The 26536-nt window shown below is 44.4% G+C and overlaps 2 protein-coding genes across 5 annotated transcripts in view; one reads left to right on the top strand and one right to left on the bottom strand.

The window, feature by feature from the left end:
- Positions 1–1798: 1798 nt before the first annotated feature.
- Positions 1799–23539, bottom strand: MIER1 (MIER1 transcriptional regulator). Of its 4 annotated transcripts, none has more exons than XM_069738219.1 (13): positions 23447–23539; positions 14272–14296; positions 12090–12235; positions 11075–11239; positions 10526–10652; positions 7829–7893; positions 7483–7555; positions 6977–7128; positions 5435–5516; positions 5215–5309; positions 3755–3882; positions 3513–3652; positions 1799–2735 (listed from the first exon to the last, which is right to left on the bottom strand). In XM_069738219.1, exons 1-13 carry the CDS (start codon positions 23453–23455, stop codon positions 2443–2445), a joined length of 1500 nt encoding a protein of 499 aa, XP_069594320.1. In that variant the 5' UTR covers positions 23456–23539; the 3' UTR covers positions 1799–2442. The 4 variants fall into 4 exon arrangements, with proteins under 4 accessions (XP_069594320.1, XP_069594321.1, XP_069594323.1 ...); XM_069738220.1 differs by having other exon boundaries at positions 1965–2735; positions 5215–5306; XM_069738222.1 differs by lacking the exon at positions 23447–23539 and adding an exon at positions 23142–23192 and having other exon boundaries at positions 1965–2735.
- The window catches only part of DNAI4 (dynein axonemal intermediate chain 4), a 69943-nt gene continuing 66940 nt past the window's right edge, over positions 23534–26536 (top strand). The window contains exon 1 of the mRNA XM_069738218.1: positions 23534–23749. Coding sequence (XP_069594319.1) covers positions 23703–23749 — 47 coding nt within the window. The 5' untranslated portion in view covers positions 23534–23702. The remainder of the gene's footprint in view (positions 23750–26536) is intronic.

The following is a 26536-nucleotide window of genomic DNA, read 5'->3' as shown; positions in this document are numbered from 1 at the left end:
TAACGTGTTTCTATTACACTTTTTCTCTGATTGCAAGCCAAAACCGGGGGTGGAACAAATACTGATGGTGTGAATGCAGCCTAAGAGGCGCTGTTTTTTCTGATCTCACACAGTCTCAAACACAAACCTTTGACAGATGAAGTGATGTTTTACAAACTAACAGTGTGGCTAAGACCATAGGCAGCACATCTGCAAAACACAGGTCTGTAAATACTATATGGGAACACGTGGGCTGCAGTTACAGGTATTAATACCTACTCACGTGCTAAAAGCAAAGTTTCATTATTAAAGGTTTTGTGGATAAAGGTAAATAAGAAACATCCCAGCCTTGCACTATAGATGATAATTTGCTGATGAAAAACCATTCGGAAAGTCGTAGAGCAACAGATGCCGTATAATTATGCAGTGAAAGTAATTATGATCCATGGTGTACAAGTGTGAACACAAGCTACATAGATTAACATTTGATTCCAGAAGAAAAAAAGGTGAAAGATACTACACTTTATAAGAAGTTCTGCTATAAACATCATGCAAATGTAGTTACAATGCATAATCATTGCACGGGCCGTGTTCTAGAAAATGGTTTCACAGCATACCTTTCCCAGTATCGTCATTTCACGCTGAATGTCTGTTCTGTGGAAGGGTAAATACAGGACAGTTAAGAATCACATGGAGGGAATTTACATGACCATAGTACGGGGCCACCAGAGCAGAAGCCACTGATCATTAGTGCCTCCAGCTCATACTGCAAATGGAAAGACTGTTGTTTCAGTGGGAAAAATAATTTATTGTCTTATGTTTTGTTGAAACCAACTTTATAGAATTCGCCCCCATATGCCACACAACAAAAAAAAATTGTTTTTGTAACTTTCACATGTATTTATGTAAAGTTGCAGAAGTTGTGAACTTTTCAGCTTTCAATAAAACAATATTCCCTCTAAATTGTATAGAGGGACAGATGCAGTCATGTCGGGGATGTGCACGGTTCACAGCAGATATGGTCGATGTCTGACCGCAGTCTCCTATGTTCTGGGGGGAGGTGGGCTGCCACATTTGCAGTAAATTTCGTGCTCCAACACTTACACATTAGCAGATAAAAATAGCAGCCCCAATATGTGATATAAAAAAATAAATAAAATTCAGTTATTTTTATATTTTAAATAATATTTTATTTAAATATTAATAAAAATTGTGGCATTGTCTTTTTCACATAAAGGGAATGTATGTATGGATTAGGTAGCAGACAGGATGCTGGAGAGGCAAATGAATGTGAAGTGGGTTTTTAAAGGGGTTGTCCAATCACCAGATATTGATGACCGATCGGATAGGTCATCAATATCTGATTGGTAGGGGGGTGAAGAGATGCCGTTCTGCAATACCCATCAGCAACACATTGAATGGAGACGTACATCAATCTCCATGCAATGTATTTACATCCATGCTGGTCTCGGACCCCCACCAGTGATATTGATGTCCTATCTACAGGATAGGTCATCTATTAAGAAGTAGTAGACAACCCCTTTAACGCTTTTAAGTTTTAGTAAATTTTCATACATACATGTGAATGCTTCAGGTTTGCCTTCCATAAGGCAACTTACATTTGGTGTAAGGAGGATAAACAAATCCTACTACACAGGGAAAATTAGCCGACTTCATGATAAACCTGCAACATGACCATTTCAGCAAAACAAAAAACACTGATGCTGAGAATGATCAAACGGAGACATTTCTTTTGCAAGAAATAAAAAAAAAAAAAGGCAAAAACAAAAGAAAACCAAAACATACATTTCCCAGAATATTCATTTCTCATAATAAAAGTTTATCAACTGTACAAGTTAAGAAAATTATACAAGCTTTGTTTAAGAAAGGACAGTTCATCCAAAACATAGTTACTGTAAAAATCTCTCAAAGGCTACGAAGAAATCTGGAAAAATACACCATGTATCTTTTTTTTTTTTTTTTTTCAGCCCAGAAATAGAAAAAGACATCATTGATGTCAATAATTTACATACACAAACCTTATTTGGTTTACTCTTAACTTCTACCTATAAAATTGGTGCCTACGACATTCGGGGTCCAACTTTGTTAGCAATTTCAGATCCGACAAGATAAAAAAAAAAAAAAGAGCAAAAAAAAAAAAAAAATGCAAAAAATATAAATCCTACATTACCAGCAACCATTCACACATGTTGTGGTATAATAATACATTCTGAAGGTACTTCCATCATTCTCAAAAAAAAAATAAAATCCCAAGATGTTGAAGCTGAAATGTTTTTTTAGGGGGTGGTAGGCTTTATGAAACAATAAAAAATAAAAATATACATTAAAATAGAACTTGTTAAATAACTAGTTGAACCCTGAAATTTCAAGATGCCTCGAAACATACTTTAAAAAAAAAAAAAAGTCTCAATCGTTGCCGGTCGGAGGGAAAGGAACGTTTCCTTAGACCTCTCCTTGTGAATATATTTCCTGAGAAATTTCTGACGAGCCAGGACTGTCCTTTTCGGGGCTGTCGATCCGTCGTCTCTTTGTGGATCGTTCATTGGTGTCGTCCAGCTCTTTATCGTGGCTGTGGCTGAATTTGGAATCGCTGGATAAAGTGTCGCACTTGTAGCCGTTGGTGTCTGTGTCGTTTAAAGATGGTTCTCCGGTGCTTGGGCCGTTTAGGTGAACGGCTCCGGCGGTGCCATCATCTTTATAAGTGGAGACCTCAGAAGGACCATTAACAGCAACCCCTGGGAATTCACAAGCCAAAATTAGAGACAACACTAATCCAAAAATTAAAATTGTAAGTTTAGGGGCATGGTATATGGTAAGGACAGAGTCAAGGGATTGAATCAAGAACTTACCAACAACGGCATGAACACCATAAACAGAGGCCATGTGGATGCTACAACTACCATAAAGTGAGATGGCGGTTCTAGCCTTAGTGGTGTTTATCCCTACTAATACAGAATAAAGCTGTGAAGAGTGTCTCTGTCCAAATACAAACCTGTAAAGAGCTTCTCCTCTCCACGTACAATGTTTTAACAAGGCGGGAAAGAAACTTCATCACTAAACAGAACCAATTGGTCCTGCACGTTCTGAATGAGTATGCTCGTTACTTGGGTTTCTCCAAGTATGCTCGGGTGGTCTCCGAGTATTTTGGCGTGCTCGGAGATTTCGTTTATATCCATGCAGCTGCATGATTTGCGGCTGCTAGACAGCTTGAATGCATGTGGGAAATGCCTAACAAACAGGCAACCCGAGTAACGAGCACACTCGCTCATCACTAGCTCCGTTCTGAGAAGGGTTTTAATTTTTTGCTGTGGCGATTGCAACAACAATTTGCCTCCAAATTTGCTCAAAGTTGGTGTGCATTGGTGGAAGACTAGTTGAGTTCTTAGGCTTTGCTCCCTCGCATTTTCGCCTGCCCTTCCAGTGTTCTTGCCTGATGGACGCCCCATTATAAAAGTCAGGGTATTTTGGGATACGCTTAACATCTGTAAATAAAAAGTTTATGGAGTCTTTACCATTCTGGTTAGTGTTGGACGCCGTGCCATCATCCTTCTCAGACTGGCTGGTGCTACCGTTAGAGGTAGTAGGTGGTGGGGACGGAGCTCGGCTAGATGCGGCACTTTCACTCTCATCTAGAAGCCGGTCCATATAATCCCTGAAAAAAAAAAAAAGAAGAAGAAGAAATCAGTACAGTCATTACTTTTCCCACAGTGAACTTACACAGAAATTAAAAATCAGCTGTTTAACCAGGACTCACGTTACACCAGGGTGCAGATTGTATTTTTTTTTGCCGAATCTTGTCTGTTGGGCGAAAAAGTCGTACCGCTCTGACTTTTTCCACATGTAGTAAAAAGCCACACATTCTCCAACCGATCGCGTTCTCACCTAAGCAATAAGTGAACATCTTCAGTTGTGTATTGTGCAGCCCACTTTATATACCTTGGTCAGTGGCAGGATCACCGTGATGCAGATTATTCACACAGAATTTTGTGAGCAGAAAAGATGCAGCATTTTACAACATCAGCAGACTATCAGACGTCTCATCCAAACGCTGCAGAAAATATCTGCGTGTAATAAGGACTCCTATTGCTGAATTCTGTGTTTTAACACGTCACAAAAGTTAAAGTTTAACAGTCATTTTAATTTTTATTTCCTAAATCAATAGTACACGTGAATATAAAAAACTTTGTAATGTATCATATATATGTAAGAAATCCCCTTCTTTCTCCTGAACTAATCAATCATTCTCAAAATTCTCAATTCAAAAGGTAAAGATTTATGGATCTGGGAGGTGACAGTTTGTGCTTTTGAAATTCTATGGAGGAGGGAGGAGCTAGAGGCAATCACGGAACATAGAACGTTATGAGCACCAACTGTCATCTATCTCGGTAAAGGGGAAAACTGTATTCAGTGAAGACACATTTTACCCGTGAAATAAGGATGTTTTAGAATAATCGATCCAGAAGAAAAAAGTGGCTTACTCTACATAAAGATAAACTGCAAACATCTCTTATTTTCACATGTACTATTGATTTATGAAATTAAAATGACGGATACTTTTTAACCAAAAGATAAATACTATGTTACCCTTTCCTTGGGGATTACGTGGTTCACATGAGTAGCTGCCCACCAGTCCGTGTGTAACCCAGCCTCTTACCATGAGGTCTCATCCCTTTTCAGCAGGGAAATCTGCAGCAAATTTGTTGTGGATTTCCTGTTGCAATTTTCTGCTACAAGTCCGAAATGTGTCAACTGCGCCTTTCACTCCTTTCCTTATCTCTATGCGATTTGGGATTTAGTTTACAAATTTTATGTTCTGCCTTTTAACCACCAGCCTGAATACTGTTCATGAAGGGCAGAGGACAAGAACTCTGTGCTAAGAAATGACATAGTATTGTAGCCATGAAGAGGTTGAGATTTTTTTCTTTTAAGCTTTTTTTTTTTATCCCCAAAACTTTTAGACACCAGTCCCTCTTTATCTAGGATGTTGACAGTAAAGATACTGTTCGTTATGTTACGAGCCATTCAAAAGGAGAAAATATCTGCAGTGTTCTTCAGTGGGATTACCACATGTAATTTGCCTGTTATGTCTGGAATATTTGTATATTGGTCAATATTTTACACTCCACTTTATATTGAAGTGTACTCGTATCACAAGGGTGATGACAGGATCACCATTGCACAAGCGGCACTCCAAAACGTCAGCAGTGTTATTACCTTGTTTGCTTGTATCAAATGGAAATCTTTCCCGTAGGCTTTGAGACCTTGCTCAAAATTCCGACACTCTTCTTCCGTCCACACAGAAAGTTCTTCTGAGGAAAAATGGTAAAAAAACAAAACAAAAAACAAAACAAAACACACAAATTAATTGTACATAGCTTCAATGCTTCTTATTACATATACCATTGCCGGTCTTAGTACCAAGACGTCTGCTTACCACGTGCTGCTTTCACATTAAACCTTAATCTTCTCAAAGCTTCTTCTGTGTCAAAATTACATTTCACCAACTCATAAAGGGCCTGAGAAACAGAGATCGGTAATTTAGTATGATTAATTGTACTTGAATTCAGATCTATCCGAGTAGACAGATAGAAAGGAGGCCACTTTCAGATAAGGCTGTTAGTTGTGGTTAGCAAATATATTGTATATACATATACTAATAAATAATGTAACAGTTTTTATTAATTAAGTGCAAACTGAAAGAACAAAAGAGAAATATAAATCCTAGATCATAGACCTAGTGGTCGGCCACGGAAACTTAGTGCAGCAGATGAAGGACACATCATGTTTCTTCCCATCAAAATCAAAAGATGTCCAGCAGTGTCATCAACTCAGAACTGGCAGAAACCAGAGGAACCAGCTACACCCATCTGCTGTTGAAAGTCTGGCCAGAAGGGGTCTTTATGGAAGAACTATGGCCAAAAACCAGACTTTCAACATGCAGACATGGCCAAGTGATTTCACTGCACGAAAACATAGGAATTAAGGTGTGATAAAAATGCCAGGTGCTCAGTGCTCTGGACTGATGAGTTCCAATGTGAAATATTCAGTTGTATGAGAAGCAGTTTGTTCTCTGGAGAGAGGGTCAATAATGAGGATATGCAGGGTCAGTGACGCACGGTGGCGGGTCCGGCAAGTTTTTGGCTGCATATCAACAAATGGAGTAGGGGATTTGGCCAAGATTATTGGTGTCCTCAATGCTGAGATATACAAGCAGATATTTATTCATCATGTAATACCATCAGGAGACATCTGATTGGCTCCAAATTAATTCTGTAGCTGGATAACAACCCCAAACATCCAGCCAACATAATTAAGAATAAGGAGTCCTGGAAGTGACGATACGAACCCATAGGGCCATGAGCTCAGCTTTGGTTAAACTAAATACTGATGGGATTTACATTTCGCTTTTGTTCACTTTACATTTTATTAATTGATAAAAAATAAAAATAAACTATTACACTTTTGTTTTTGATTTTTTTTTCTCCAAATTTGCAGTATTCTTTTCCACACCTGCCCAAACCTTTCGCACAGTACTCTACATACATACATAACCGGTTAAAAGTTTGGACATGTGTAATTCTGTCATCAAAGTAGAAGGGGGAGTAATGTGAGGAATCTATAATTTACAACGATATTCTGTTGTGTTTCACTTGTTTATGTACTCTCTCAATCCATATCTACCCCTTTGTGGTTTTATTGACTTCAGTCTGAATCTACAATCTGCACACATTCCAATAAGAAAAAAAAAACCATTACATGCTCAGGTGTGTCCAAACTTTTGACTGGTATTGCATACATCAAATATACTTCTGGATTTTTTTCTGTATAGTTGGCATGGTAGCGATAAATTATAAAAACTTTTACAAGGTACTTACATGTTTTCCAGTGAGCCTGGACAACCATAGTAAGTTACGCAATATGTCAGCATATTGAACAAATCCACATAAAAAGTGAAAGGAACAAAAATGTTAAAAACCTGTTCATTGTCCTTAATATGTGCTCCTTCGGGAATGGCATCCACACCTTTCTCCTCCCCAGTCCTCCTTGAGGCTTCATTTAAAAAATCAATCACTCTTTCCTCCACTACAAATTCTGGATTCCACAGTAATTGGTCATCATTTTCATATACTGCAATAATAAGAAACAAGATGAAAGTCTGCACAATTACCAACACGAATAAGACAAACATTACTGATTTTGGATGTGCATTCTTTCTCCAGCAGAAATAAAATGTTGTGGATTTTCAAAATAAGAACATCAGATTTATCCAACAATTTATGCATGTTGTATTGTGTGGATCTGGTGACGGATCACACTTTAGAATTTGATTGTTTTAGGTGATTTCATGAAGGCGGCACAGAAAATAAGCACTTATAAATTAAATTAATAGTACAATACCAGGCAGGATTCCCTCAATAAAAAAGTAACACGTCTACACATATTTAAGCCCTTTTAGAATATTTACTAGGTCAGGTTACTCACCTTTTTCTGTTTCTCTGTATCTAGAGATACCGATTGGAATTTCAGCTTGAAACATAGACCCTACCATAATCTCCTTGGAGGAAAAATAAAAAAACAAAATATGGCATAAATATCATCATTTGTACATCCGTAACAAAGACCAATCCCTTATTACGGTCACATCCATCATCATCATCACATGTCTAAAGCCAAGCAGGGTTATGAGACAGCGACGAGGGTGGTTACATCTATTCTCATCTCTCTGGTGGAAGACTCCGATTTTACCGATCAGCTCGGGTCCAGCCCTCCCAGTTATCAGACAGTATCTACCCTGCAGACAGTTCTATCAAATGTGGCCATCACTTACTTTTTTCCAGTCTTCTGATGGAATATAATCTTCATCATCTTCCGATTCTTCTTCAATTTCATTATCTGTGAAAAACAGACAATTGTTTTACTTTGTAGCTGTAAGTCCAGGATTATTAATTAAAGTCAACTAGAAATCATTTAGTAAATTTATTTACATATAACATATACAGGAGGGGAGACCGAAAAAGCATCAGGAATCATCTTCTAGAGGATGGAACGCTTATAGCACGGGCTTCGCTGTTAGGTGAATGTTCACAGTGCCCATCTAAGTCGGAACGCCAGTCCACCTTGTTTTGGAAAGCTGCGCTTGGCTCCTGTGACTTATTTTATTTTAAGCAAGTTGTTTATTCATTCACCTATTTCGTTATTACAATCGATGACCCGAACTGATGAAAAGCTGGAATTAAATTAATCAAGCCATCATGGAAGATGGAATGTCTGACCATTGATGTACCGTATATACTCGAGTATAAGCCGACCCGAGTATAAGCCGACCCCCCTAATTTTGCCACAAAAAACTGGGAAAACTTATTGACTCGAGTATAAGCCTAGTGTGGAAATGCAGCATTTACCGGTGAATTTCAAAAATAAAAATAGATCATTATTTCCCCATAGCTGTGCCATATAGTGTTCTGCACCGTTCATATTTCCCCATAGGTGTGCCCCATATAGTGCTCTGCACCGTTCATTGTGCCCCCTAGCTGTGCCATATACGGTGCTCTGCACCGTTCATTGTGCCCCATAGATGTGCCATATACGGTGCTCTGCACCGTTCACTGTGCCCCATAGCTGTGCTGTGCCATATACGGTGCTCTGCACCGTTCACTGTGCCCCATAGCTGTGCTGTGCCATATACGGTGCTCTGCACCGTTCACTGTGCCCCATAGATGTGCTGTGCCATATACGGTGCTCTGCACCGTTCACTGTGCCCCATAGCTGTGCTGTGCCATATACGGTGCTCTGCACCGTTCACTGTGCCGCATAGCTGTGCTGTGCCATATACGGTGCTCTGCACCGTTCACTGTGCCCCATAACTGTGCTGTGCCATATACGGTGCTCTGCACCGTTCACTGTGCCCCATAGCTGTGCTGTGCCATATACGGTGCTCTGCACCGTTCACTGTGCCCCATAGCTGTGCTGTGCCATATACGGTGCTCTGCACCGTTCACTGTGCCCCATAGCTGTGCTGTGCCATATACGGTGCTCTGCACCGTTCACTGTGCCCCATAGCTGTGCTGTGCCATATACGGTGCTCTGCACCGTTCACTGTGCCCCATAGATGTGCTGTGCCATATACGGTGCTCTGCACCGTTCACTGTGCCCCATAGCTGTGCTGTGCCATATACGGTGCTCTGCACCGTTCACTGTGCCGCATAGCTGTGCTGTGCCATATACGGTGCTCTGCACCGTTCACTGTGCCCCATAGCTGTGCTGTGCCATATACGGTGCTCTGCACCGTTCATTGTGCCCCCTAGCTGTGCCTTATACGGTGCTCTGCACCGTTCACTGTGCCCCATAGCTGTGCTGTGCCATATACGGTGCTCTGCACCGTTCACTGTGCCCCATAGATGTTCCACATAAATTTGTGCTGCCGCAATAAAGAAAAAAAAACACATACTCACCTCCCTTGATTGCAGCTCCCGGCGTCTCGTTCCGGCGCCTCCATCTTCCCGGCGTCTCTGCTCTGACTGATCAGGCAGAGGGCGCCGCGCACACTGTATGCGTCATCGCGCCCTCTGCCTGAACAGTCAGAGAGCAGAGACGCCGGGAAGATGGAGGCGCCGGCCGGGAAGATGGATCGGCGCCCGGCGGCTGGAACGTGGACAGGTGAATATGCTATACTTACCTAGTCCTGGCGATCCTCGCGCTGTCCCCTCCTGTCTTCGGCGCTGCAGCTTCTTTCTCTATCAGCGGTCACCGGCACCGCTGATTAGAGAAATGAATAAGCGGCTCCGCCCCTATGGGAGGTGGAGCCGCTTATTCATTTCTGTAATGAGCGGTCCCACGTGACCGCTGAAGAGAGGAAGAAACTGCAGCGCCGAAGCCCGTGGGACGGCAGGGACAGCGCGAGGATCGCTGGGACTAGGTAAGTATACCTCAGCGCCCTCACCCCCTCACCCGCCGACCCCACCACTACCGTGACTCGAGTATAAGCCGAGGGGGGCACTTTCAGCCCAAAAATTTGGGCTGAAAATCTCGGCTTATACTCGAGTATATACGGTACTTAAAAGATTTCACTGGACATGAAACGATTTGCAGAAATATTCGGGTCGGGCCTCACCTGCACACTCCTGACCAGAGGGGGGAAGAAATAAAAATGTAAATGATTTCTGGTTTAAAAGAGTTGCACTTTGTGTGAATCCTCCATAACAAAATAAGCGAAAGATTGAACAATTCTGAAAATAAATAAATCACTGGAGCTAAATGCAACCTTCCACAGCAAAGTCAACTGGCAAAAGGGATTCCTATATATTGGAAAAAGTAAAGCAACACTAATCCAATGAAGTGCAGGTTCCAGCCTCTGGGTCCACCTCCAGATACAGGGCGGCACTGATGAAGCCGAAACATCACACATTATGATCATGGATTTAATGTTTTTTTTTTCTTAAATCATAATGAAATGCTGCCTTCTTATACATAATAAAATAAAACAAATTACATATTTATATTGAAATGCTAAAGACCGATCACTTACTTGCATCGAAATACTTGCAGCGTCGAGGACGGATAACTTCTTGCGTGTCTTGAGTAACCGATGGCATGGGGTCGTCAGAGGAACGAGTCTCATCTTCCTGACCAGATGAATCTTTAATGATTTCATCCTGGGAAAAGAGGGGAGAAAATTATTTCTAACAATGATCACACTTCTGCAAACTATTTACAGATTCAGCAATTCTTCATCTGAAATTGCCCGATTTGTAGAAAGTTTCTAAAAGCTTTTCAGTTAAAATACAAAACATTTTAAAAATAGATTTGCAGACATTGATTTGTATTGTAAATCAGTGCCCGTTTGCCTTACCTATGAAACTCGCTATTTTAACCTCTTCTCAACTAAGGATGTACATATACTTCATCCGTCAGGTGCCGATGCATTGAGCGAGCTCGGGAGCTGAGCCCGCTCCGTACATAGCAGATGTCAGCTGTGTATTTCAGCCACAGACTCTATACCACTTAAATTAAAACCGTTCCGGGACTTGGAAGAAGGGTCAAGAGAGGGGTTAATAAGGCAGAAACACACACGCACCTTATTTTCCCCACTAAAGCCGCTGTTCACATCATTTTCTTCCTCTTCTTCCTCCTCCTCCTCCTCTTCTTCTTCCTCCTCTTCTTCTTCATCTTCTCCGGGCATAGGTACCGTGCTGCCATAGCCGTAAAGCCTCAGTAACTCATGAATTGGCATCTCACTTTCCTAATAACATAAGAAAATTACAATAAGTTGAATTTTGTGGGATTTTTAATTTTCAGGAAAAAAAAATAAATTAATTGCAAATAGTGTGGACATTTGTGTAACAAAATCATCCCTGCAAAGGTGGCACCTAGACCCCAATGGATTGTATGTAGTAAATTCAATTATCAAAAGGGACGTCAAACAGGCCAGATCTCTTTATGGACTTGCACACTGCACTGACAACTATGGCCAAAGTCGACATTAGGCTTTCGTTAAAACGTGTCCAAAGTATCAAAGGTCGTACTTTGTTTGCCTAAGGCAATGGCTTGTTCGGGATGCACCTCAATCCTTTTTTTGGGTGGGAGAATCAGACACAAGTTCCTGGCAGAGTAAAGAGATGTGAATCCGGCATTATCATTCATAATATAAAATCTGATTCCTTTCCTTTATGACTCAAGTGACCTTAATTGAGAGTTTGCACTAATAATTTGGCCTCTTCTGCACAGGGTATATAGGTGTATAAATGATACAGAAGTGCACAATGCTCGACGGATTAACCGTCTCAATTTGGCCAAACTTTTGGAGTTCCCTACAAGTCTTGAACCAACCCAATAAGCATGGGCCCGCTCGGCACGGACCTATATACGGCCACGGCTATAGCATCTGACGGTGTAAGAATTTGGTAAGTGAAAAATGGTCGCAAATCAGAGCGTTGGACTTTGCTCACCTGTAGCTTACAATGTGGTTACTAGGCGATCATGTTACCTATGGCACATTTCTGTGGAATATAGTTTGCATTATAAAATGAAGTGAGCTGTAAACGGGGAAATAAAAGGCAATAAACAAAGCACTCAAGATTAACAGGTTTTACCCTTTCTAGGTGCTCAATCTCAGAGGTGAAATTCACTTCCCCTTCCATTAACTCTTCCTCCTCCAGGGTCCGTTCATCGTCATACTCGTGGACCAGCATGTCAGCCGACGGATCGAACTCGTGGTCATCGGATGCAGCCGAGCCTCCTGGTCAGCAAGATAATGAGAGTAAACTATCCAACATAACATACTGCAACTCAAATGTGAAAAATATACATGTTTAGATGCAAGGAGGAAGATTATTTCCTATAAATCCACAGCATTTCCACAACAAGCGTGTGGTGCTTTTGGCAATCCTGGACTTGCTCATGGGTTCCTATTGCAATTTCATCATCAGATGTTAGAACAAAACACTAAAAAGGCAGAGGATTTGTTTCAAAATTTTCCACAGCAAACCACCAATATAAAAATGCTTCAGTCTGCCTGATTATTTAGTAGATCAATGGAAAGGCTCAAGAGAAATTTCCTCAAAAGATGGAAGCAGCAAGAACAGCGATCTAAAGGCCTTACGCCTCTATTCAGACGTCCGTTTTTGTCACGTATGAGAAAACCGCACCAATTATTCTGACCAGAGTGCGACCTGGGTGTCATCAGTTTTTCTTGTACATGGAGAAAAAAAAAAATCTCCACCTTTCTAACACGCTATGAAAATCAGACCGCAATCGGATGTCATGCGAGTGAGGTCTGATTTCTTCACAGACCCCCTAAATAGCCTGGACGATTTATATCTGACCCTCAGATCAAAATTGGACAGGTCTCTGCGATTTTTCAAGGACCGCTCCTTTGGCAGAAAATGACGGCCATGTGAATAGCCCCATAGACTATCACAGGTACAAGCCTTATCCATGAAAAACACTTGGACGTGAAAAATTAACGTGTGAATGAGGACTTATTCAGAAGGGCAAATTTTCAATTTTTGTGCTGTCCGTATGCAAAACATAGGACACTGACCAATGTGTCTGGAAAGTTGAGATAGGACGAGCGTTTTCCACATGGAACAAGAGTATGATTGAGATAGATAGAAAGATAGATAGAAAAAAAAGCAGCAGCACTAATATTCCATTAGGCCTCAATAGGTGAATAAAAAAGGCTGAACTACTGACATCAATATGGCATTTAGATGTGAAAAACAGACCCATGGAACACCCTATTAATTAAAAATCGCCATTTTTTTCTGGCAACATCAAACTTGCAAAATCATTTAAATCTGTGCAAAGATGCTGAACAAGAGAACATGTAAAGCCATGAAAACAATCCCAGCCAAAGCATTGAGCGAGTGTACTTATATCAATTCAGAGAACAGCTGCAAATCTCTCGGCAAAAAATATTGGGCAGGTTTGGGACGGAAGGAGGCAGCATCACATCAGACAAAATTTTTAGGTTCTGAAGTCTACTACTGGCGAGGCGACCAATTAAAAAAAGGTATGTAATGTTTCCTATAAATTTATGCACTACTTCTGCCACAGCTCAATTAACAACCACTTTAACAAAAAAAAAAAAAAAACGTGTCTGAACTTAAAAGGAATTTTCCAGTATATTAAAAATGTACCCAAGTATTGGAAATGTTCTAAAATGAAGTCTAACCCAAATAAACACTACTAGACCCCGTGTGGAGCTTCTCTGGTGGTCCCCACCGATCATCCAGTGCTGACAGCTCTGCCATTTGCATATAGGGCATGTAAGAGCTGAGTTCAGTGATTTGTAGCAGCGGTCACCTGACTGATGGACATGCCATCAACCACTACAAGATCGGCGGGGACCACCAGGGTCTTACTGTAGGATTCAAAAAGTAAATGGTTATTTCTTTAAGAACGTTCCACACACAAAGGAACATTTTTATAAGAAGTCCTTTAAGTGATTGGAGAAAGTCAGCAGGTCACTCTTACTATAGCGGATAAATACGGTAAATGTTAACTCTGAAAACACCGCAGTCACTACTAAATATAGAAGAAAAAGAGAAGACATACGATCTATGCACAAATTACCCAGAGAAAGCGCAGGCGCCATACTAGCTACAACAATTAATGCTGTTCTAAGAATAACAACCTATAGGAGCCGCCGCGTCACACGTTTATACACCGCAGCGAGAAAGCACAGCATGTGCCGCCGTGAGCAATAATTGAAAAAAAATATACATATATATTATTTTCATCTTAACTTCGTTGAAAATAAATAGAAATTACCTGGGCTGGCATTCCCAAGAGAAGGCTGGAAAAGGAAAAAATAAATAGAGATTCATCAGTCTGGAAGATATATACATGGAAACCATCAGAATGCAACATAATGTAACAAATGTGTCCAAATAAATGTATCAACTGAAAACACACAATGTATAAAATGGAAAAAGTAAAATAATGGTGTAAAGGTAAATACACAGAAACCAATCCCAAATAACATCACACGATCCATTCTGACAGCCATAACACGCGATGCCACGATACCGGCGCCACGTGCCCGAGCCCTAATCTCACCAACGACATCACCTGTGTGCATATCTATGGGGAATAATAACCAGGCACATTTATTCATCAGCCATAATTGTTTTATTGCGTTTTTCCCCCCACAATAGCTGTGTATGAAAGTTGTATTTAATTTCACCATTTGTAGCTATCAAAAATTACCCAGAAATGTCTAAATCAAATCTTCAGGTTAAATAGCGTTAAGTGATTACTATTTTCTGTATTTATTGTAAACTAATAGAATTGCAGGACCTAGGTTGAGCGATCACGCCGGGGAGTCCACGGCCGCCAGGCAGAAGCCCTGTAAATGCCCTTTTATCTGCCGACATCTCCACTGCCTCTTCTGATTAGTAGGACCGGACCCAACACAAATATGATGTCACGGGGTATCTACTAATCTGAAGAGGAGCCAGGGATGCCGGCAGGACGAAGGGCCTTCATAAAGACTTGATTTCAGCTCACCTAGTAAGCTCTATGCTCATCCACCTGGGGCTCAGACACTGGCCTCGCATCAAGGAAAATAGGAAAAATTGGAGTCCGGCTCAACAGGACTGGATTTTCCTTTTCTTTTTCAAAAGAAAATATAGTGCATACAAAAGAAAAATTTACATGATCGACATGACCCTGTTGATGCGTTTCGACTGCACCAAGCAGTCTTACTCATGACTAATGGTCAAATAACATGCAGTCACTTATCGCAGGGACAAGTCATCCACATGAAGCAAGCAGGAGGACGGCACCGCAAGAAGATGGGAGGCACCGGACCAACAAGAGCGACACCCATCGGACCAAACTGCCCCATAAGGCGAGTATAATAAAAGTTGTTTTTCCTTTTCTTCCAGGTCGGGTTGGGGGCTTATATACAGCATTATAAAATGCTGTATATAAGCCCTGAAAGGCAATGGCCGTAACTATCGGCCAAACTTAGTGACAGGTTCCCCTTAATGTGGTCAAAGAAACTCAGAAAGAGACATAGTTAAGGTCCACATACACAACAGACTTACGTCGGCTGAACCTGCCAGGCTCGGGGGGCTTGCCCGGTTCTCACCTGATAGATGATGTCAGGGAGATAAGGATCCAGCATGTCTGATTTCAGATCCTTTTATCCTCAGTGAAATAAAGGTACCTTCACACATAACGATATCGTTAAGGATATCGCTGCAACGTCATGCTTTTGGTGACGTAGCAACGATCCCACTAACGATATCTTTATGCGTGACAGCGACCAACGATCAGGCCCCTGATAGGAGATCGTTGGTCGCTGGGGAATGATCAGGACCTTTTTTTGGTCGCTGATCACCCGCTGTCATCGCTGTATCGGCATGTGTGACGCCGATCCAGCGATGTGTTCACATGTAACCAGGGTAAACATCGGGTTACTAAGTGCAGGGCCGCGCTTAGTAACCCGATATTTACCCTGGTTACCATTGTAAAAGTAAAAAAAAAAACTACATACTTACATTCCGATGTCTGTCACGTCCCCCGGCGTCAGCTTCCCTGCACTGTGTCAGCACCGGCCGGCCGTAAAGCAGAGCACAGCAGTGACGTCACCGCTCTGCTTTACGGCTGGCGCTTACACAGTGCAGGGAAGCTGATGCCGGGGGACGTGACAGACATCAGAATGTGTGTGTTTTTTTTTTTTTTTACAATGGTAACCAGGGTAAATATCGGGTTACTAAGCGCGGCCCTGCACTTAGTAACCCGATGTTTACCCTGGTTACCCGGGGACTTCGGCATCGTTGAAGACAGTTTCAACGATGCCGAAGTTGTTCCCCTGATCGTTGGTTGCTGGAGAGAGCTGTCTGTGTGACAGCTCCTCAGCGACCACACAACGACTTACCAACGATCACGGCCAGGTCGTATCGCTGGTCGTGATCATTGGTAAATCATTTAATGTAACGGTACCTTTCGTTGTCTCCAGACGTGTCCAGCAGCAGCTGACTTGAAGAGACCAGAAAGAAAGCTGCTGCACGAACCACCTTTCAGCCGGCTATCTATTCAGTATGAGGCCCTTGACAAACTCCCTGGCAGGCTAGGGCCACACAACGGTTGCCTCTCCGTCCGCTTACACTCATCAGACTATCAGAATTTGATCAAAGCGGGATCAGTTTTTCTCCACTTTCTTTAATTTTGTCAGTCCATGAAAATGTCATCCAAGCAGGATACAATTTTTTTCACGCACCCATAGACATGAAAGGGAGAGCGCCATCAGATTCTAGGAGGCAAATCGGACATGGGCACAGTCCCATAGAACTACATGGGTACGAGTGACATCTGTCAAAACGACGGATAGCACTCGCCCGGTTAAAATGGTAGTTTGCACAAGCCTCTGAATGAGCTCAGATTAATTCTTACATACGCTAACTTGTTCTGTAGGCAGCTATAGACATCATAACCCACAGACTACAGAAGGGAAACAGCAAAAAGATATTTTTCAGACCAAAATACATGCATTTAGGTAAAAAGAAAATTGCCCCAGAAGGAGTCCGCATCCTTTACTCTCTCTGATCTTCACAATTGGGGGCAGATTGTAGGAATGACAATTTTCATACATATCCTCGGATCTACACATGTTAATACACGCTTCTATTGAGCCATTAAAAACTGGAGAAATGGTGACAACACATGTCCAAAGTGTGGGGCAGACAATGCACATTTATTACATATGCTTTGGGAATGCCATACCTTGAGGAATTTTCGGAAAGGGATAATATAATTCAAACAACCCATAGCATAACTTTACCGCTAATCCCGCTGTATGCATTTTAGGGATGATAGAAGACAAAATGGATTTTTATCCAGTACAGATTGCTATATCTAGAATATTACTCCAGGCAAGAAAATGCATCACCTCTAGATGGATTCAAGACTCACCGCCCTCGATAGTAGATTTCCAAAATAAAATGAACTCAAATATCAGATTAGAGAAGATATAAAAGAAAATATGTATAAATTTGAAAAAATATGGGGTCTATGGATGGATATTCTGGGCTTACCCTCAGCTTTCCTTCTCAGGGACAGACTGGTGGTGGATTGAATATTATAACTTATGTCAAGGTATAAAAGTAATAAGAATATACCCGTGTGGGGTGAGAGAACTTGGACTCTTGATAGGAAGTTGGACAGTGAAAATTGGATATTTTGTGAAAATGTTCTTTGTGGTGAATAAAAATCTGATAAAAAAAAGCTGTAGAAATCGATGAGTCCCCAGCTCCAGTATCCCACCATATTAAACACAAGCATATTGGCAACCGCGACTTTCATGTGTCCTGACCAAGTGGTTCTTCCACTTCACCACAAGCTTCCATCATCCTCCTCTCTTGGGGGTGCCCAAAGTGATAAAACATGACAATTAGGGGACCCTCTCTAAAAAATGTGATACGACGGCAGGTTTTTAGGCACACTGGTGCTGAAATATCGGCCACTATAAAGTCGACCCCCTTGAGGAATTCACTTCTGCATGCAATCTTCTAACATTTCAGAATTGCAAGAAGGCCTTAGAACATGTTCAGACATGGCAGATACTCCAAAGTAAATTTTCAGAAAATTACAGTATAATAATAATATAATATAGATAGCAAAAATTAAGAGACCACTGCGAAATGTTCAGTTTGTCTGATTTTTCTCTTTATAGGTATATTTTTGAGTAAAATGTAAATTGTTCTTTTACTCTATAAACTACTGACAACGTCTCCAAAGTTCCAAGCAATAAATTTTGTATTTATTTTCTGAAAATGAGAAATGGTCAAAATAACAAAAAAAATAATGCATTGTTTGCAGACCTCAAATAAGGCAAAAAAAAATAATTATATATATATATATATATATATATATATATATATATATATATATATATATATATATATATATATATATATATATATATATATATATATATAGGGTATGTGCACACGTATTCTGGAGGACTGCGGATTTTTCCGCAGATTTGGAAAAACCGCTGCGGTTTTTCCTGCGGATTTATCACGGTTTCTACTGCGGATTCCGCTGCGGCCTTACACCTGCAGTTTTCTATTGGAGCAGGTGTAAAACCGCAGCGGAATCCGCACAAAGAATTGACATGCTGCGGAATATAAACCGCTGCGTTTCCACGCGTTTTTTTCCGCAGCATGTGCACTGCGGATTTTGTTTCCCATAGGTTAACATGGTACTGTAAACTCATGGGAAACCGCTGCGGATCCGCAGCTGTGGAAACACTGCGGATCCGCAGCGTGAGCACATACCCTAACAAGTGGAATTTAATTTGGTTTTGTCTATTTCCCCCCCTCCACCAAGGTTGTCAGTGTTCAAAGATAATTAGGTAAATGTCCAGCTCAAATCAGTAGGACAGGGAGTCTCACAGGCTAGGAGGTTTTAGGCTTAGGTCAGGGTTAAGTCGGGTCGGTAGGTGGGGGGGGTCGTCGCTTAGGTTTAGGGGTCTCACACACAAGTCGATAAGTCAGGGGTCATGCAGGCTCGGGCAGTAAGTAAGGGGTCGCTCAGGAATAAATCGGTAAGTGGGAAATCTCACACGCTCGGATCATTATGTCAGGGGTCACAGGCTCAGGGTTTTGAAGATCGGGGTTGGTAGGTCGGGGGGGTCTTACAAGCTTGCAGTTTTGAGAATTTGGGTCGTTCAGGCATCTCTCAGGGTCTGGAGCTGCTCAGGCACAGGTCAGTAGGTCACTCAGGGTCAGATCAGTAGGTGGAGGTCACACAGGGTTGGATTGGTAAGTCAGGGGTTGGTAGTTCAGGGAGCACTGAACTACAGGGCTTTCAGGCTCACAAGGGTTGGCAGACCGGGGGTCCCCCGGAAACGGATCGGCAGGCAAGGGGTCTCAGCTCAGTAGGTCAGCAGTCGCTAACATCGGTAGGTTCTTGGGATGGGGTTCTCTGGCATGGGTCACGGGGTTTGGTAGGTCTGGGTTCTCAGGTCGGTAGTCCCTCAGGTCAGGAGGGGCTCTCGGACTCAATTCAGTAGGTTAGGAGTGCTCTCGGCTTTGGAGTTGCTCAGGTCGGTAGGTCAGGGGTTTCTCGAGTCAGTAGATAAGGAGTCATAAAATGTTAAGAGTTGGAAGGGACCTAAAGGATCATCATGTCCAACCCCCCGCTCAATGCAGGATTCACTAAACCATCTCAGACAGATGTCTGTCCAACCGCTGTTGGAAGACTTCCATTGACGGAGATCTCACCACCTCTCGTGGCAGCCTTTTCTACTCATTGATCACCCTCACTGGAAAGAAGTAATTTTCTAATATCTAAACTGTATCTTCACCCTTTCAGCTTCATTCCATTGCTTCTCGTCTTTCCATGTGCAGATGAGAATAATGATGATCCATCTACACTGTAACAGCCCTTCAGATATTTGTTCAGCTATTTAGTCTCATGTCAGCCTTCTTTTTTTCCCAAGCTAAACATCTGCAGATCCTTTAACCCAGGGGTGGGGAATCTTTTCTGCCAAGGGACATATAGATATTTATACCATCCTTCAGGGGCCGTATAAACTCCGCCCACAAAGAAGACCCTGACCCTGGTTTCAGGACGTAATCTTTCATTGCATGCCCTTCAGTGTTCAGTAGTGAGCACTGCGTGTGTCTGCTAAGGCTACTTTCACACATCAGGCTTTTTGCATCAGGCACAATCCGGCGAATGTTGGAAAAACCGGATCTGGTGCAGGTTGTGAAAAACTGATGCGACGGATCCGTTTTTCTCAATGGATCCGGCTAGTATATCTAGATTATTGGATAAAAAAAAATTGGGGACATGCTCAGTTTAAAAAAAAAAAAAAAACAAAAACGGAATCCGGCACCGCAATCCGTCATTTTCCGGATCCGGCATCTTCCGGCTCCCATAGGCTTCCATTCTAGCAAACAGCCCGAAGCGCCGAATCCGGCTTTTTCGCCGGAGACAAAAAAACGTTGCTATAGACATTTTTTCCAGAAACCGGAAATGGCAGATTTTCCGAATACGGCGAAAAACGGACGAAACGCAATGTCATCCGGTGCAAATACAAGTCTATGGGGAAAAAAAACGGATCCGGCGGCAACATTTGCAGGATCTGTTTTTTTTTTAATTTAGCCGGATTGAGCCTGACAGAGAAAACCTGATGTGTGAAAGTAGCCTAACAGAGCAAGAAGAAATTAATGAGCTGGTGGTAATCAAAAAACAACTCCCTGCGCCAAAGCACTGTGGTCCCTAAGAATCAGCCCAGGGGCCGGATAAAAGGTCATCGAGGGCCGTAAATAGCCGGGGGCCTGAGGTTCCCCGCCCCCACATGAACCGTTCCTTGTAGGACAGTTTGCGGTCCGCTCACCATCGCTCAGGTCAGGGCTCTTGGATCGGTAGGTTCTCGGGGTCAGGTCAGTAAGTCAGGGGTTTCTTAAGTTAGGGCTCTCTAGGAAAGAGAAGGTCAGGAGTCGCTCAGGTAGTGGGTCTCTTGGATTCGGGTAGATAGTCGCTCAGGTCGTCAGGCTCTTGGGTCAGTAAGTCAGAAGTTGCTCAGGTTGGGGGGCTCTCAGGTCAGTAGACTGGGGTCTCTGGGGTAAATAGTTACTAGGTCGAGGGCTCTCATATCAGTAGGTTGGGCTCTCTGGGGTCAGAAGACACTCAGGTTAGTAGGCTCTGGAGTTGGTGGTCTCCTGGGCTCAGGTTGCTAGGTCAGGGGTCTCTTGGATCAGTATGTCAGGGTCGCTCAGGTAGGCTCTTGGGTTGGGGGCCTGGTGTCAGTAGGTTGGGGGTCTCCAGGGTCAGGAGTCACTCAGGTCAGGGGCTCGCATATCAGTAGGTTGGGGTCAGCAGTTGCTCAGGTCAAGGGGCTCTCTGGGCTCAGAGGTTGCTCAGGTTAGTAGGCTCTGGGGTTGGTAGTCTCCTGGGCTCAGCTTGCTAGGTAGGCTCTGGGTTTGGGGGTCTCAGGTCAGTAGGTTGGGGTCTCTGGTGTCAGGAGTCACTCAGGTCAGGGGGCTCTCTGGGGTCAGAGGTCGCTCAGGTTAGTAGGCTCTGGGGTTGGTGGTCTCCTGGGCTCAGCTTGCTAGGACAGGGGTCTCCGGGCTCAGTATGTAGGGGTCGCTCAAGTAGGGTCTGGGCTTGGAGTCAGTGGGTTGGTGGTCTCTGGGCTCAGTATGTCGGGGGTCGCTCAGGTAGGTGTAGGCTCTGGGGTCTCAGGTCAGTAGGTTGCGGTCTCTGGTGTCAGGAGTCACTCAGGTTAGTAGGCTCTGGAGTTGGTGGTCTCCTGGGCTCAGCTTGCTAGGTCAGGAGTCTCCGGGCTCAGTATGTCGGGGTCGCTCAGGTAGGTAGGCTCTGGGATCTCAGGTGTCAGGAGTCACTCAGGTCAGGGGGCTCTCTGGGGTCAGAGGTCGCTCAGGTTAGTAGGCTCTGGGGTCTCAGGTCAGTAGGTTGGGGTCTCTGGTGTCAGGAGTCACTCAGGTCAGGGGCTCGCATATCAGTAGGTTGGGGTCTCTGGTGTCAGGAGTCACTCAGGTCAGGGGGCTCTCTGGGGTCAGAGGTCGCTCAGGTTAGTAGGCTCTGGAGTTGGTGGTCTCCTGGGCTCAGCTTGCTAGGTCAGGGGTCTCCGGGCTCAGTATGTCGGGGTCGCTCAGGTAGGTGGGCTCTGGGGTCTCTGGTGTCAGGAGTCACTCAGGTCAGGGGGCTCTCTGGGGTCAGAGGTCGCTCAGGTTAGTAGGCTCTGGGGTTGGTGGTCTCCTGGGCTCAGCTTGCTAGGTCAGGGGTCTCCGGGCTCAGTATGTCGGGGTCGCTCAGGTAGGTAGGCTCTGGGGTCTCTGGTGTCAGGAGTCACTCAGGTCAGGGGGCTCTCTGGGGTCAGAGGTTGCTCAGGTTAGTAGGCTCTGGGTTGGTGGTCTCCTGGGCTCAGCTTGCTAGGTCAGGGGTCTCCGGGCTCAGTATGTCGGGGTCGCTCAGGTAGGTAGGCTCTGGGGTCTCTGGTGTCAGGAGTCACTCAGGTCAGGGGGCTCTCTGGGGTCAGAGGTCGCTCAAGTTAGTAGGCTCTGGGTTGGTGGTCTCCTGGGCTCAGCTTGCTAGGTCAGGGGTCTCCGGGCTCAGTATGTCGGGGTCGCTCAGGTAGGTAGGCTCTGGGGTCTCTGGTGTCAGGAGTCACTCAGGTCAGGGGGCTCTCTGGGGTCAGAGGTCGCTCGGGTTAGTAGGCTCTGGGTTGGTGGTCTCCTGGGCTCAGCTTGCTAGGTCAGGGGTCTCCGGGCTCAGTATGTCGGGGTCGCTCAGGTAGGTGGGCTCTGGGGTCTCTGGTGTCAGGAGTCACTCAGGTCAGGGGGCTCTCTGGGGTCAGAGGTTGCTCAGGTTAGTAGGCTCTGGGTTGGTGGTCTCCTGGGCTCAGCTTGCTAGGTCAGGGGTCTCCGGGCTCAGTATGTCGGGGTCGCTCAGGTAGGTAGGCTCTGGGGTCTCTGGTGTCAGGAGTCACTCAGGTCAGGGGGCTCTCTGGGGTCAGAGGTCGCTCAGGTTAGTAGGCTCTGGGTTGGTGGTCTCCTGGGCTCAGCTTGCTAGGTCAGGGGTCTCCGGGCTCAGTATGTCGGGGTCGCTCAGGTAGGTGGGCTCTGGGGGTCTCGGTTCTGGGCGGTCCTCTCACTCACGGTCCGCAGGGCGGGAGGCAGGTGATGGGAGCGGTTCCCGCCTCGGCAGCGCTGACAGGACCAGGTATTGGCGCTAGGCCGTAGCTGTGGGGACCGGACAGAACCCGCGCCGCCGGGAGCTCGTAAAGAAGTTTCGGAGCGCGGGATTGGGCGACAGGAGCAACAAGTGAAGAGGGCGGGAGGCCGGGCCCGGGGGCTGAGCCGGGGACGCGTCTCAGGGGGAATACGGGAGCCACGGCCGCCGCCAGATCACACATTCCATTGCGCGCCACCGGGGAGAATATTTAGATGAGTTTCCTCCTTACCTCCGCCATATTTGCCGAACTGACGGGTCACATCGCGGGTCAGCGCAAGAGCCCGGATGGAGACGGAAGCGGCAGCACAGTGACCGCCAGGGGGCGCAGCCAATGGAGACGCAGCTGGAGGCAGAGCCACAGGGGGGTGGAGCTTCCTCCGAAGAGAAAGGGCGGTCCCACCGTTACTATGGTTACACACAACGCGGTATTGAGAAGCCTCTGCTGACAGAACTCACGGAAAACGGCGGCGACAATCACCGGTAACATGTCCGGTCCTACCCGGAGCCGAGCACGGAAGTCCGTGAGCAGCGTGTAAGTGTCCGTACATCGCGGGGATTGTCTGCAGCGCTGCGGGTAGAATATCACATCTGTTAGTTTCACATTTCTGGTTGTGTCCGCAGCGTCTTCTCCACAACTGCAAACTCATGAAAAAACGCAGCGTTTATCCTCCTCAGCTTACGGAAGACGGAAAAAAATGCTGCATTTGTGTCCGTTTTTGCATGAGTTTGCGGTTTTTATGCACATGCGATCGATAGGAAAAAGATTTTCCAGAAGAATTTAATTGACACAAGCCACGAATGGACGTCTCATGGGAAAACACATGCGTACACAAACGCAAGCGAACGCACGCACGTCCTTGTGCTCCTAGGAGTTCCCATAGACCGTTGTATGGATGCTCTCCTTCCACAGCGTCCGCATGCGTATGGCGGCGGACAGTGGCGGACACTGACAGCTTTGGGCCCCTGTGCAAGAAATTTGTCTGGGCCCCCCGCCCTGCCCAGCATGCTGCTTATGATGAGAGCAATCTGGCTCCGAGCAACAAACCAGATTGCCCTCATTATCAAAGGATAAGATTTGGTTCTGCTGGTTCCAGTGCAGTCAGACTTGCAGTCAGGTGACAACTAGTGTTCGCTGTCAGTGAATAGAACACTGCAGACCCTCTAGTTGGCACAAGACAGCAAGTGTGCGCAGTGCATCCTCTTGGTTATGTGATTACTGTGGGAACCGGCAGAGCCTGACCATGTACCTATATATTGTATTACATTATATGTCTGGTATCTGATAGTATACTACAAATAAAAGTATGGAATCGTGTAGTAGACTGCATTATTCCATACAACAGTATCATGTAAAAGACGTACTACAGGGAGGGCCCCCACACAGCTATATACAATTTGTGCCCTCACAGAGTCCCCGATGAAATCTGGATGCAGGTCAGCTGTATATTGCGACCTGCGGACCAGTGTTCCCTGGTGTTTGGTTATCACAGATAGCCCGGTCCGATTTCCACATTTTACCCAGGTCTGTTATATATGAGCCATATACTAATCTGTGTACTAGATGTTACGTACTATACCGCTGATGGCGAACCTTTTAGAGACCGAGTGCCCAAACTGCAATCTAAAATCCACTTACGGTATTTATTGCAAAGTGCCAACACAGCAATTTAACCGGAATACTGTGGTTTTAGATTAGAAAATCTCCTACATTAGCACGCCATAGCAAAGAGCTTGTAAGCACTGCACTCCAAGCCAAAGATACTAGCCACCGATTGCAGTGGAGGTCTGTTCTTGAGAATGAAGAGGATTTTTATTCCAAAGTAATATTGCCAAGTTGTTTGTTTTTTACAGCCTCTTTGCAATTGTAACCCTTTATCATGATGAGAATTAAGCCAGGCATGTCAAACTATATTCACATATTCCTCCATACAGTGAAATGGGCCTCACATAGTGCTCCATACTGTATAATGGCCCCACATGATGGTGCCTACTGTATAATGACCATATATGATGCTCCATACTGTATAATGGCCACACATGATGCTCCATACTGTATAATGGCCATATATGATGCTGCCTACTGTGCAATGGCCACACATGATGCTCCATACTGTATAATGGCCCCACATGATGCTGTGTACTGTATAATGGCCACATATGATGCTCCATACTGTATAATGGCCACACATGATGCTCCACACTGTATGTGATGGCCCTACATGATACTACATACTGTATAATGGCCACACATGATGCTCCATGCTGTATAATGGCCACACATGATGATCCATACTGTATAATGGCCACATATGATGCTCCATACTGTATAATGGCTGTTGTGAATTCTGTGGCAGAGCTCCCTCCTGTGGTCACAAGTGGTACTTCGGCTGGTTCTCTCTGTGAGCTTCCATTGGTGGAGGAAAGTGGTACTGCGGCTTCTGAGTTTCCTTCCTCAGGTGATGTGGTGAAGTCGTTAGGTGCTGCTCTATTTAACTCCACCTTGTGTTTTGATCCTGGCCTCCAGTCAATGTTCTAGTATTGGACCTGTTTCCTCCTGGATCGTTCCTGTGGCCTGCTGCTCTGCATAGCTAAGTTCCTCTTTGCTATTTGTTTGCTGTTTTTTTCTGTCCAGCTTGTCTATTTGTTTTTACTGCTTGCTGGAAGCTCTGGGACGCAGAGGGTGTACCTCCGTGCCGTTAGTTCGGTACGGAGGGTCTTTTTGCCCCCTTTGCGTGGTTTTTGTAGGGTTTTGTGTTGACCGCAAAGTTACCTTTCCTATCCTCGCTCTGTTCAGAAAGTTGGGCCTCACTTTGCTAAATCTATTTCATCTCTACGTTTGTCTTTTCATCTTAACTCACAGTCATTATATGTGGGGGCTGCCTTTTCCTTTGGGGTATTTCTCTGAGGCAAGGTAGGCTTATTTTCTATCTTCAGGCTAGCTAGTTTCTCAGGCCGTGCCGAGTTGCATAGGGAGCGTTAGGCGCAATCCACGGCTGCCTTTAGTGTGGTTGGAGAGGATTAGGGATTGCGGTCAACAGAGTTCCCACGTCTCAGAGCTCGTTCTTGTTTTTTGGGTTGTTGCCAGGTCACTGTATGTGCTCTGACCTCAATGTTCATTGTGGTACTGAATTACCTTATCATGACAGTACTAGAGGCCCAAAGTACTAATGATTCTCAATAGAGGGAAAAAAGAAGTTCTGAGACCATTTTTTTTTTCTCTGCACTGTGTTTTGCCTTTTTTTTCCCCTAGACATTTGGGTGGTTCAGGACACAGGTGTAGCAATGGACATTAAAGGTCTGTCTTCATGTGTGGATCAGC

This window comes from Ranitomeya imitator, chromosome 8 (genome assembly GCF_032444005.1).
Source record: "Ranitomeya imitator isolate aRanImi1 chromosome 8, aRanImi1.pri, whole genome shotgun sequence".
Classification (NCBI taxonomy): domain Eukaryota; kingdom Metazoa; phylum Chordata; class Amphibia; order Anura; family Dendrobatidae; genus Ranitomeya; species Ranitomeya imitator.
The sequence above is the reverse complement of the archived record's forward strand: the minus strand, read 5'-3'. Positions and strand labels throughout refer to the sequence as shown.